Source organism: Austrofundulus limnaeus, unplaced genomic scaffold (assembly GCF_001266775.1).
Source record: "Austrofundulus limnaeus strain Quisiro unplaced genomic scaffold, Austrofundulus_limnaeus-1.0 Scaffold152, whole genome shotgun sequence".
Lineage (NCBI taxonomy): Eukaryota > Metazoa > Chordata > Actinopteri > Cyprinodontiformes > Rivulidae > Austrofundulus > Austrofundulus limnaeus.
In genome coordinates, this window is record NW_013952554.1 from 635,438 (window position 1) to 645,217 (window position 9,780).

General features: G+C 37.6%; 1 protein-coding gene across 5 annotated transcripts in view; it reads right to left on the reverse strand.

The window, feature by feature from the left end:
• Window positions 1–8,989, reverse strand: part of galnt13 (polypeptide N-acetylgalactosaminyltransferase 13) — a 37,042-nt gene extending 28,053 nt beyond the window's left edge. Inside the window, exons 1-2 of one of the 5 annotated variants that reach the window (XM_014016697.1) lie at window positions 8,573–8,980; window positions 3,067–3,360 (exon numbers count right to left, since the gene is read on the reverse strand). In XM_014016697.1, the coding sequence (XP_013872151.1) occupies window positions 3,067–3,208 (142 nt within the window). In that variant the 5' untranslated portion in view covers window positions 3,209–3,360; window positions 8,573–8,980. Of the gene's footprint in view, window positions 1–3,066; window positions 3,361–8,572 lie in introns of all 5 variants that reach the window. The other 4 variants (XM_014016699.1, XM_014016694.1, XM_014016696.1 and 1 more) reach the window with 4 other exon arrangements.
• Window positions 8,990–9,780: the final 791 nt, after the last annotated feature.

Consider the following 9,780-nt stretch of genomic DNA (forward strand, 5'->3'; position numbering starts at 1 on the left):
ATGGTAATAAAGTTAATTTAGGTCAAAGTGAAAGCGCTGATGTGAGCCAAGGCATGTCCATTCCAATCAGAAATTTAGAGTTGACATATTAAAAGGTCATTATCCACCAAGTAATGCGATTAAAAACACGCTGTGTACAAAGTATACAAAAGGGTACAAGAAAGGCTCATATTACACTGTATAAGTAAGTCTATTTGTACATGCAGCATTGGTCACAACAATATGGCCATAGACAGCTAAATTAACAGCTTATTTCATCTCAGCACAATGTTTTTTAGAAGAAATGATTATGTAAATATTATATTGACAGCTCATACTCAACTAAACATTCATATAAAACTATTGCATCCTTACTTGGCCACTTCTTTCCCCCTTACTCCAGCAGGAAAGCAATGGTTTAAGCAAAAGCTTCTTATGAAAGGCTCAATGAAAAAGATTGGTTCAGACCGTCACTAAACTTGAAAAAGGTATCAAATTTATAAGATCTGATGGGAACCAAACCAAATCCACTGAAACCACATCCTACAATACACAGAGCCTAAGGACCTATTGCTAAAATCTTGGTACCAGATATTCCAGGACATCCTCATCCGTTTTTTTTTTTATCTTTGCCCTGACTGGTGAGAATGTAGGGGAAAAAAACTACCTAATAATAGCAACTGACCAGTTCTGGACAGCATATGGCCTTGCAGAGTCTAGAATGATCGCCTCACAGTGATTAGGTCGCAGGATCACCTCCCAGCCTGAAGCCTTTCTGGGTGAACTTTGTGTGTTATCCCTGTGCAAACACGGGTTTTCTCCCACAGACCAAAAACAGTCATGGTAGGTTCATTAATAAACTCGAAGATTTACTTAGGTGAGGGTTTGAATGGTCTCGTTTGACTGTGACTGGTCCTGTGATGGACTTGTGACCCGACCAGATTTGATTAAAAGGGGTACATTCAAGTGTGGGCTGGAAAAAAAAAAAAAGGGAAAATCTTATCTATGATGCTCCTGCTTAAAAAGAGTGCTGAAAAATATAGATATATTAAAGGAAAGTTCTAACCYATTAAAAAAACGATATTGCAACATTAGACCTTTACGAAGTAATGAGCCAAAATAGATGGCAGCTCTACCTCGTTCAAACCTTAAAGAGGATTAGTAAGCCTCTTAGAAACTTAGAAAACTGCTCTCTTAACGACATGTGAGGACACAAGTCATAGTACAGAAGTATGCAAATTTGATCTCATAGTCCAGGAACAAAGTTTATTGTATTTTAAATATGAACACAATACATTTTTGAAAATATTCAAGTTTCAAACTTTCAAATATTTTTTTTACTACTTTGTCTCCAGGACACAAAAAAAGGCCACAATGCATGACGTATGATGTGAAATGTTAAAAAGAAAAGGCAAACGAGGACCCTATTAATGCCATGTGTATTTGAACATACAGTTTGTAAAAAGCTGTGATGGACCTGCGACCTGTCCAGGGTGTACCTCACCTCTCACCCAGAGACTGCAGGGCATGTGTAACATCGCCTTGGAAAGGAAGAAGCAGGTAACAAAAATAGACGAATGGATTTTAAAATTTGGGTGAAAAGAAATGTAAAAAGGTCAGCAGAGAAGATATGGTAGCAATAACTCAAATCATCAAGTGCACCAATTTATTTCCAGATAAACATCCTACCTGCTATCTGCTATAGATTTTATAATCTGKGTGAAAAATGTTCACGCCACAATGCATTTATGAAAACAAATGTTACCCCCACGCACAAAACAAATCAATATTGAAAACAAGGGGTTTAAAGTTATCAGGGGTAAACAAAATAAAGAAATTAAGACATTCCCTGTCCCATTACTAGAAAATGTGATTCAACATTACCAGAATTTTATTATTTTTTTAAGAATTGAGTTCACAATAAATGCAATCTGACTTCTACAAAACTTGTGCAAAGAAAGCATCAGTATTGTAACTTCATTTTTCAAAAGTACGTTACATTCTCAACCTCCACCTGCAATGCCAGCAGCTCTACATCTGCCTCAGCTCTTTTTATTAAAAACCGATGATTCGATTTGCACTTAACTTGAGAACCATAAAGGTCACTATATAATAAAGTATTTACTCGCTCATTGTGATTGAGTGTGTGGCCCAGATGGGGCCCCATATGAAAATGTAAAAGTAAAAATGTATGTTCTTGTTGTTTAAAACTACTGCACTCTTAGAATAGAAATGTGTTGACCAGTGGCATCACTAGGCCTATTTTAGGGGGGCTGGAGGCCCCTTAAAATATTTTAAAGCCCCCCTAAATTATTTTGGTGTAAAAAAAATTATATTTTTTATATACCGTGTGTGTATACAGTATGCATACTTACATACATACATACATACATACATACATACATACATACACCATTATTTAGAGAACAATACCTACACTTTCAGATATATATTATTTCCCATAGTTATTTCTAAATCATTCAAGGCCATATAATATTTTAATTTATATATAAATAAATTCTGTGTGTCTCCTGGGGGCTAAGCCCCCCTTGTCCTTAAAACCTAGTGACASCCCTGGTGTTGACTAGTATATTTCAAAAGTAAAGAAAAAAGCTTTGCAGTTCTGTTATCACACGGTGACACTGCAACCTGGGCAACAAGTGCATTAAAAATGGTGGGAAATATGTCCAGAACATACAAAAATGCAGCATCAATGACAAAGTTTAAAAATACTAATATTTTTTTAAAAAATGCATCTTCTTGTTCTGTGATCTCCATATGTTAATTATGTTAACTTGTTTGCTAAAAAAGGTTTTTTATTAGTATTTTTATTTTATTACTGAAAAAAAGTCATTTTGAAGGCAGGTTCTGGCTTTCTCCCCTACATCAAAAAATCTACAAGAGTTTTTCCCCCTCATAACTTCTGCGAAAATTCTTGAAAATCTTAAAAAATTCAGATAGTCTTAAAAAAGAAGCAACAAGAGATCTTAACTTTACCGGATCTGTTTGAAATGTAATGACTTCGATCTTCACACTTTATTCAATCCCATGTGTGATGAAAAGGTGCGGGCAGAGTTGTGAACTTACCTCGCAGGGCAGGGAGCAGAGAGCGATCCTTCCTGTTGTCACATTTGTTACACTCGCTGAAGTACAGCAGCAAGAACACATCCACCAGGACCCACACTAAGGAAGTGGTCAGCACCACCTTGCAGTAAACAAACCGTCGCATCACCTCTCAGGGATGTCAGCCAGGCAGACAGACGAGGGAAGATAAAAGCGAGTGCCTAGGAGGTTTCAGGCTGCCGGTGCGGCGACACAAGTCTGACGATAGGGTGAGAACACAGGGGTGAGGCCAGGCATGCTTGATCAGGAGGCATCATCCTTAAGATGGAAAAAGATAAAGACAAAACATTGTTTTTTTCTTTTTTTGTTCTTTTTCGCTTAGAGTTGCAAGCAGTGGTGGAGAGCAGTGCAAGCCCTGGATAGGTCGTCAGTCCATCACAGTGACAGTGACAAAGACAACAAACTAAAAAAAAAAAACTTGACACTCTCACTTAGGATACTACTTCAAGTATCCACTTAACCTAGCATGCATGTTTGTAGACTATAGGAGCAAACCAGTGCACCTGGAGAAAACCCACACTTCTATATGTTTTTTGCAGATTACAGCCAGATGCCAAATATCAATCCAGGCTAGTAAAACAACAAACTAGAGTCATGCGAGTCCAAAAACAAAAAGTGTCTCTGTCGTTTTCATTTCAAGTCTTAAAATGTAAAACTAATCCAAWATGTCATTATAGACTTTATTTATTCTTTATATTTTTCCTTTTRCATAAACCCTGAGCATTTTATGTCAAATAAAATCAAACTAGGGCAGAGTATTTTGTAAATTTAAAGCCATCTATACCAGTTAGTGCAATTAACAGTAAATGGCTGCTTGGACTGCAATGAATCACAAACCATTATAGTTCGAGCAGCACGGATTCACATTTTCCAAGCAAATGTAATATTTGGTCAATCTAATTAATTCTCACTGGCCTTGATGACCATATCTGGTTTGAGTGATGACAAAAGAGAACGTCAGGAAATTTTGTTTATATTTATCGCAATTTTAATAAAATTGCATGTACGATTCTTTTAGTGCAGCCCTAAAAATGTCATTAAAAGTCTCCATTGTGACTGACATCTGAGCTCAACAAATCTGACGACCAAACTTGATATTTCTAAAAAATAAAAAAGGACGCATTCAGTATATAAACTCTCTTTTAACAACATTGCAGGCTTTTGATCTACACAAGATGTACCAAAAAATTAGTTGATAAATAGCCTTTTRTGCTAAAGCAATTTTAAAGATTTGGTCATGAAAAATTTATTGAACAGCAAAATGTATACACATTTTTTTTCTGAAGTACTTTATTAAAATCTTGTCATTTTCAATCATGGTTTTGCCCTCTTGATGCATGCACACTCAATTTACAATAATGTAAAAAAGATACATCAACTGATCTGTCCACTGACCCTTCTCATTCTTCTATACGAAAGGATGAGCGAGTGCTCATTTCCCCTTTAAAGACTTCCCCTACTTCATCAGCAGAGCTGCTACGACCATCTGGGAAGCTTTGATACCAGAGGCAGTTTGAGGAGGTTAAATATCTCCCTGGCATAGAATGTGGGCTTCACAATATTTCTGATAAAAAACAGCACGTCTGCTTGAATGAAATTATACCATTTTTGTTGACTGAAAGGCCCATAAAAATATAAGTGGTATGGAAATAGAATGGTGGAAAAATACATTCAGTCTAACAAATACGAAACATACAATCATTGGTCTTTCATACTGATAACAGAAATACAGACTTTAATATACAGTCCATCACACTATGGATCATTTCCTTTACATGACATTAGAAAAAAAAAAACATTACTGATTAGATCTAATCAACGATGCTAACATGACATGTTGAAGTCACTGATGCACCTAAAAAAAGTAAAATACTGAAAATAATTTTATAAATGCAACCTGTCTTCACTATTAAATCATAAACAAGACAAAAACTCTACTAAACTGCAACAAATACAGTATAATTTAAGAGTAAAATTGGCTAAATTAACCTTTAAAAGGTGTGTGCACAACACCACATCTGGCACAGGGAAGCTGATTGGAACAGCGCAAAGAAGCAGCAACACAACCAGGTCAGTGAAAGTCAACCAGTTAATCAATTTGGATTTGCAGCCACCTGTGACGACTAGCTTAAGATAGTGTTGGGCAATATTACCCTAAATTTAATCACAATTGTGGCATTTAGCCGATAATTAATATGACAATTATAGATGACGTTTGCACTTGCATGTAGCCGACRTTGGCCTTGGTCCGCATTTCTAGGCTTTCCTCATACTCCGGTTTATGTTGGTGTTTTGGTTAATTAAACAAGTTTGTAGGGTTGGAGCTAGCTCCACATTACCTTCCATCGCTGGGCTCACATGCACGCCTGATAGTGACACGTTATCATTACACGGCATTAGCTGTAGTAATTGCAAAGTGACAAATATAAAAAATTTTAATGTTTTACTGATGATTAATTGCACACAATGTGATTATGCCCAGCTTGACATAAAAAAAATCACATTGTTTACTTGCAAAACAGATTTTATCTTCACTAACTGGCTGCTACCTCTGTTGTAGCTCTACGACTAGGAGAACAATGCTTGTGCGGTTTGAAGAACCGACCCTTTTATCTGCAGACTGTTTCACAGATCGAACATATTTCAGTAATCTAATAAGTGGGTGTCAGGGGGGAGAGAGTAGTATTTTCAGGTTGATGGTCCTCCTTGGAATCGCTGAGGCAAAACAAGCAGGTTTACTGTGTCATCTAAACAATGCGATGTCAAGTATCACATTGTGAGCTGCTAAAACATGATAGAGGAACAAATAGTAAGTCCTCAGAACTGCATCAGCACAACATACAATAAACGCATTAGGACAGGAGTTTTTAAAGGGCCAATATTATGCATTTCTCAGGCCTACATTTAAATACTATACCATAATGAAGTATCTATGTCACCTTTAGTTGTTATTAAAATGCTGTTTTTATGTTTAAATAGAAAATAAACTTATCTTCTCATCACTTCCCCCTCTAAACGCCTTGAAGTTGGCCTCTGTCTCTTTACGAACTACCTTCTGCTCCCGTCCCGTTCGGCCGGGTGCGCTATGATGCAGTTTACTTGCCATCCGAAAATACATTTCCTGAAAGATATTTTTAATCTGAAAAAAGCTTCACTGAGTGAGAACTAATGTTGAGAGCTCAGCAAACAGTTAGGTTTCACTTTCACTTTCACCCGAGAGCCTGCAGGAGTCATGGGCAGGCTGTGTGGGGAGGGGGGGGGGGTGCTCTGCCATGAGGAAGTTTGTCTTAAAGACACGTCCCAGGGGCGTTTCTGGCACCCAAAGGCGTTTCTAGTCCCCACCTGTCGTTTTGCTCCTCATCATGGCTGCCTAAAAACGCTGCAGGATTTCTCAAACATGCATGAATGAGTCAAAGCAAGGCTGTCGTGTTTTTTTTTTTATGAGTATAACATTATAAGATGATATAAAACTCAAAAGAGTCTATTTTACATGATATTGCCCCTTTAAAAACTGTGGGGCACGCCTCCCTAAGGGGGTGCAAGAGGTCTTGACAGGGGGTGTGGGGTGAATCAGGACGTGGAGAAATAATGTCAGACTTAATGTTCACACTGCATGTCTTACATTAGGATTTCCAGTTGTTTGCTCACTAAGGTGGGTCTCACGTTCATATACTGTACTTTGAAAATCCCTGCATTAGAAGGTGTAGTAGTTTGGGAAACACTGACAATGTCTGATTGTTCTCATTTTGACACAAACTTTTTAGGTAAAACTGCAAAATAAATAAATAAATAAATAAATAAATAAACTACCTTTTTTTACAGAGTGGAAAATGCCTGCAGTACATCCTGCAAGAAATCTGGCTAATTACCATATTATTCACTTGCGGCATACTAATGACCACACACGCACATGTCCTCTCAGCTCCTTGTGGAAATGGCCATCAGTGAGGCTGACACAGAGGCTTGCCCTGAACCAACACTTCCCTCACTCAGAAACAACACAGTCTCTGTCCGGCTGCATCAACAAGATCTTCAGAAGGATTTCAGACAAAATCCAAACACAAGCTGACGCGCACAATCTAGACTGCAGCATCGAGGGTGAAGCTAATAAAATGATGCTGACAAGACTCCATAAGCATGACACTGTCTGCATGCGGCATCACGTTTGCTCAGTGATATTACGTTGTTTGTATCAGATATTTTTTCATGAATCAGTGGTAAATTTAACGGTTGGCATGGTCAAACACACGACAAACAGCTTATTGTTAAGACTTGTCTGCAAACATCTTACTTCATTAACCCAACCATATGTATAGATTTATAGTTCCTGTCCGCACTATTTTTCTCTCTACGCTTTCTATGACAAGCATTAATCAGCAGGCATCAACTGCTTTCTCAAAAATACAGCAGAGTTATGAGCAAAATGCTTGGGATATGTCTGGATTACAGTTTCCCCATTGATTCAAACAAAATGAATGACTTTACTGTATGTGGAGTGTAGATTATCAAGACTTATTGTGTTTGGACATTTGGACACGTTCATAAAATCTGTCCATTGCATAACATGCAAAGCAGCCAATTGCCTTCTAAAGTCACTTAACAGAGTCCACGTTTGTGTAATTTAATCTCAGGATAAATCCAACTGTTAGAGGTTTATTATAGAATGCACCAGACAGGCCAGGAGTAATGTTGGGAGGTTTAAAGCAAGGATGGGTTATAAAACAATTTCCCATGCAGCCAAGAAGCCCCGTGGTCCTGAAATGTGGGAGGAATTTGTCCACTGATGCTCTACATCTAATCTGTCTGAGCTATTTTGTAAAGAAAAGCATTGTTCTCTAGGTGTGCAAAGCTGATAGACAAAGACTTCCTGCAGATCAAGTGATTCAGAGGGTCTGAATACAAACGCACACTTCACTTTTCTAATTTTAAAAACCTTGAATAGCATGCATCATTTTTCTTCCACTTCCCAATTACGCACTATTGATCTACCACAAAAATAAATGCCATTCAAGTACTTTTAGGTTTGTGAATTAATGTGATAAAGTTCAATGGATGTGAATCCATATTTTTCCAGAGCAGTGTTTCAAAACTTCTTGGAACTGTGTCACTGGGCCCAGCACTGAAAACACTAATCTAAACCCAATCCTTGCACGAACAGGAGGGGATTATAAAGCTGATCTCTTTAGACCCATTAGGCCAATGACTGTTTTGTTTATTTAACTTGACAAACATTGCAAAATATATAGCCTTGTGGAGGGAGATGTATGCAAATATAAAAAAATATAAAATCTAAATGATTACAGTGGGATGCACTTGTTCTATTATATATATGTGACAATATAATTAATTTCTGCTCAGTTGAAATGCAATGACAAACCCATCTTTTTATTCAGTGTTTGTGATGTGTGTAAAACAGGACATTATTTGTCCGGTGCAGGGTGTGAATGCGACAGTTAATGAGGACACTTACCTAAATTATGGCTGCGGTGAACTGGTGACCTGCTCCAGCCGCGCTCCCATGCAGGCAACGTGTTGAACGTTAAATAGTGGCTGATTTAAAGTAGAAAAAACATCTTTTTAAAGTGGAAATGAGCCCTAAGTTACAGTCCATCTCAGAACAGGGTAGTCCACAGTCCAGTGACACACTGTCCGTCCAGCCAAGCCTCTCATGATGACGGTCGGTACCTGTTCGGACTCCTTGATGCGCTTATTGGTGGAGGCGCAAAAACCGCTCGAKCCGACGGATCTAGACGGGGTTAAATGTGAGCGAGCTGTCGGAAACATACACGTTTTTTTTCTGCGCGCACCTGTTCCACGAGTGAGGTGGGCTGGAACGCGCATGAGGACAGAGGATAATCCTCCACCACACGCATCTCACGTCGGCTCAGGAACGACCTGCAGCTGGTGCGTGTCTCCTCTCTGATTGGCTGACAGCCACGTCACTCAGGAAGATGAGGGCGCGTGCACCACAAGCAGGATTTAATTCATTTCAATTTGTTTGTTCCACACATATTTTTAATCCTATTGATTATATTAAAGGTTGAGCTGTTTTAAGATGCACATTATAAAGAAACAATTTATCAGATAATTTATAGGGTATTTGTCACTTTATATTTAATAAAAACATAATTTGGCCCTGTTTATTTAGTTGAATCTTTCATGGGCCAAATGGTTGTATAAATAAAGAAATCATTCAACAGAAGAAACAGGAAAACTAAATTAAATTAATCAAAAAACAAATCTGAACTTATTCAATTCAGCAACCACTGCTATAGATGATTCACACAAATGTGCTCCAAAATTTTGTCCAAGGTGATTTATCACTTTATTCAAAGCACTCTTTAGCTACAAATTATTATTATTATTATTATTATTCTAGCTGCACAATGCTGCCATCTGCTGTTAAAAATGGGAAACTCACAATGTTGCTTTGGTCTGTGATGAAGAATCAAATAAACATTCAGCGCATCTACATAACTTGGATAGAGTTAGAAAAGTGGAGCTATGGACGTATTTTGCTGTTTTCCRTGAGTATTTTTTATTTGTTTTCCATGAGTATTTTTGCTGTTTTCCATGAGTATTTTTTTTGTTTTCCATGAGTATTTTTGCTGTTTTCCATGAGTATTTTTTATTTGTTTTCCATGAGTATTTTTGCTGTTTTCCATGAGTATTTTTTTT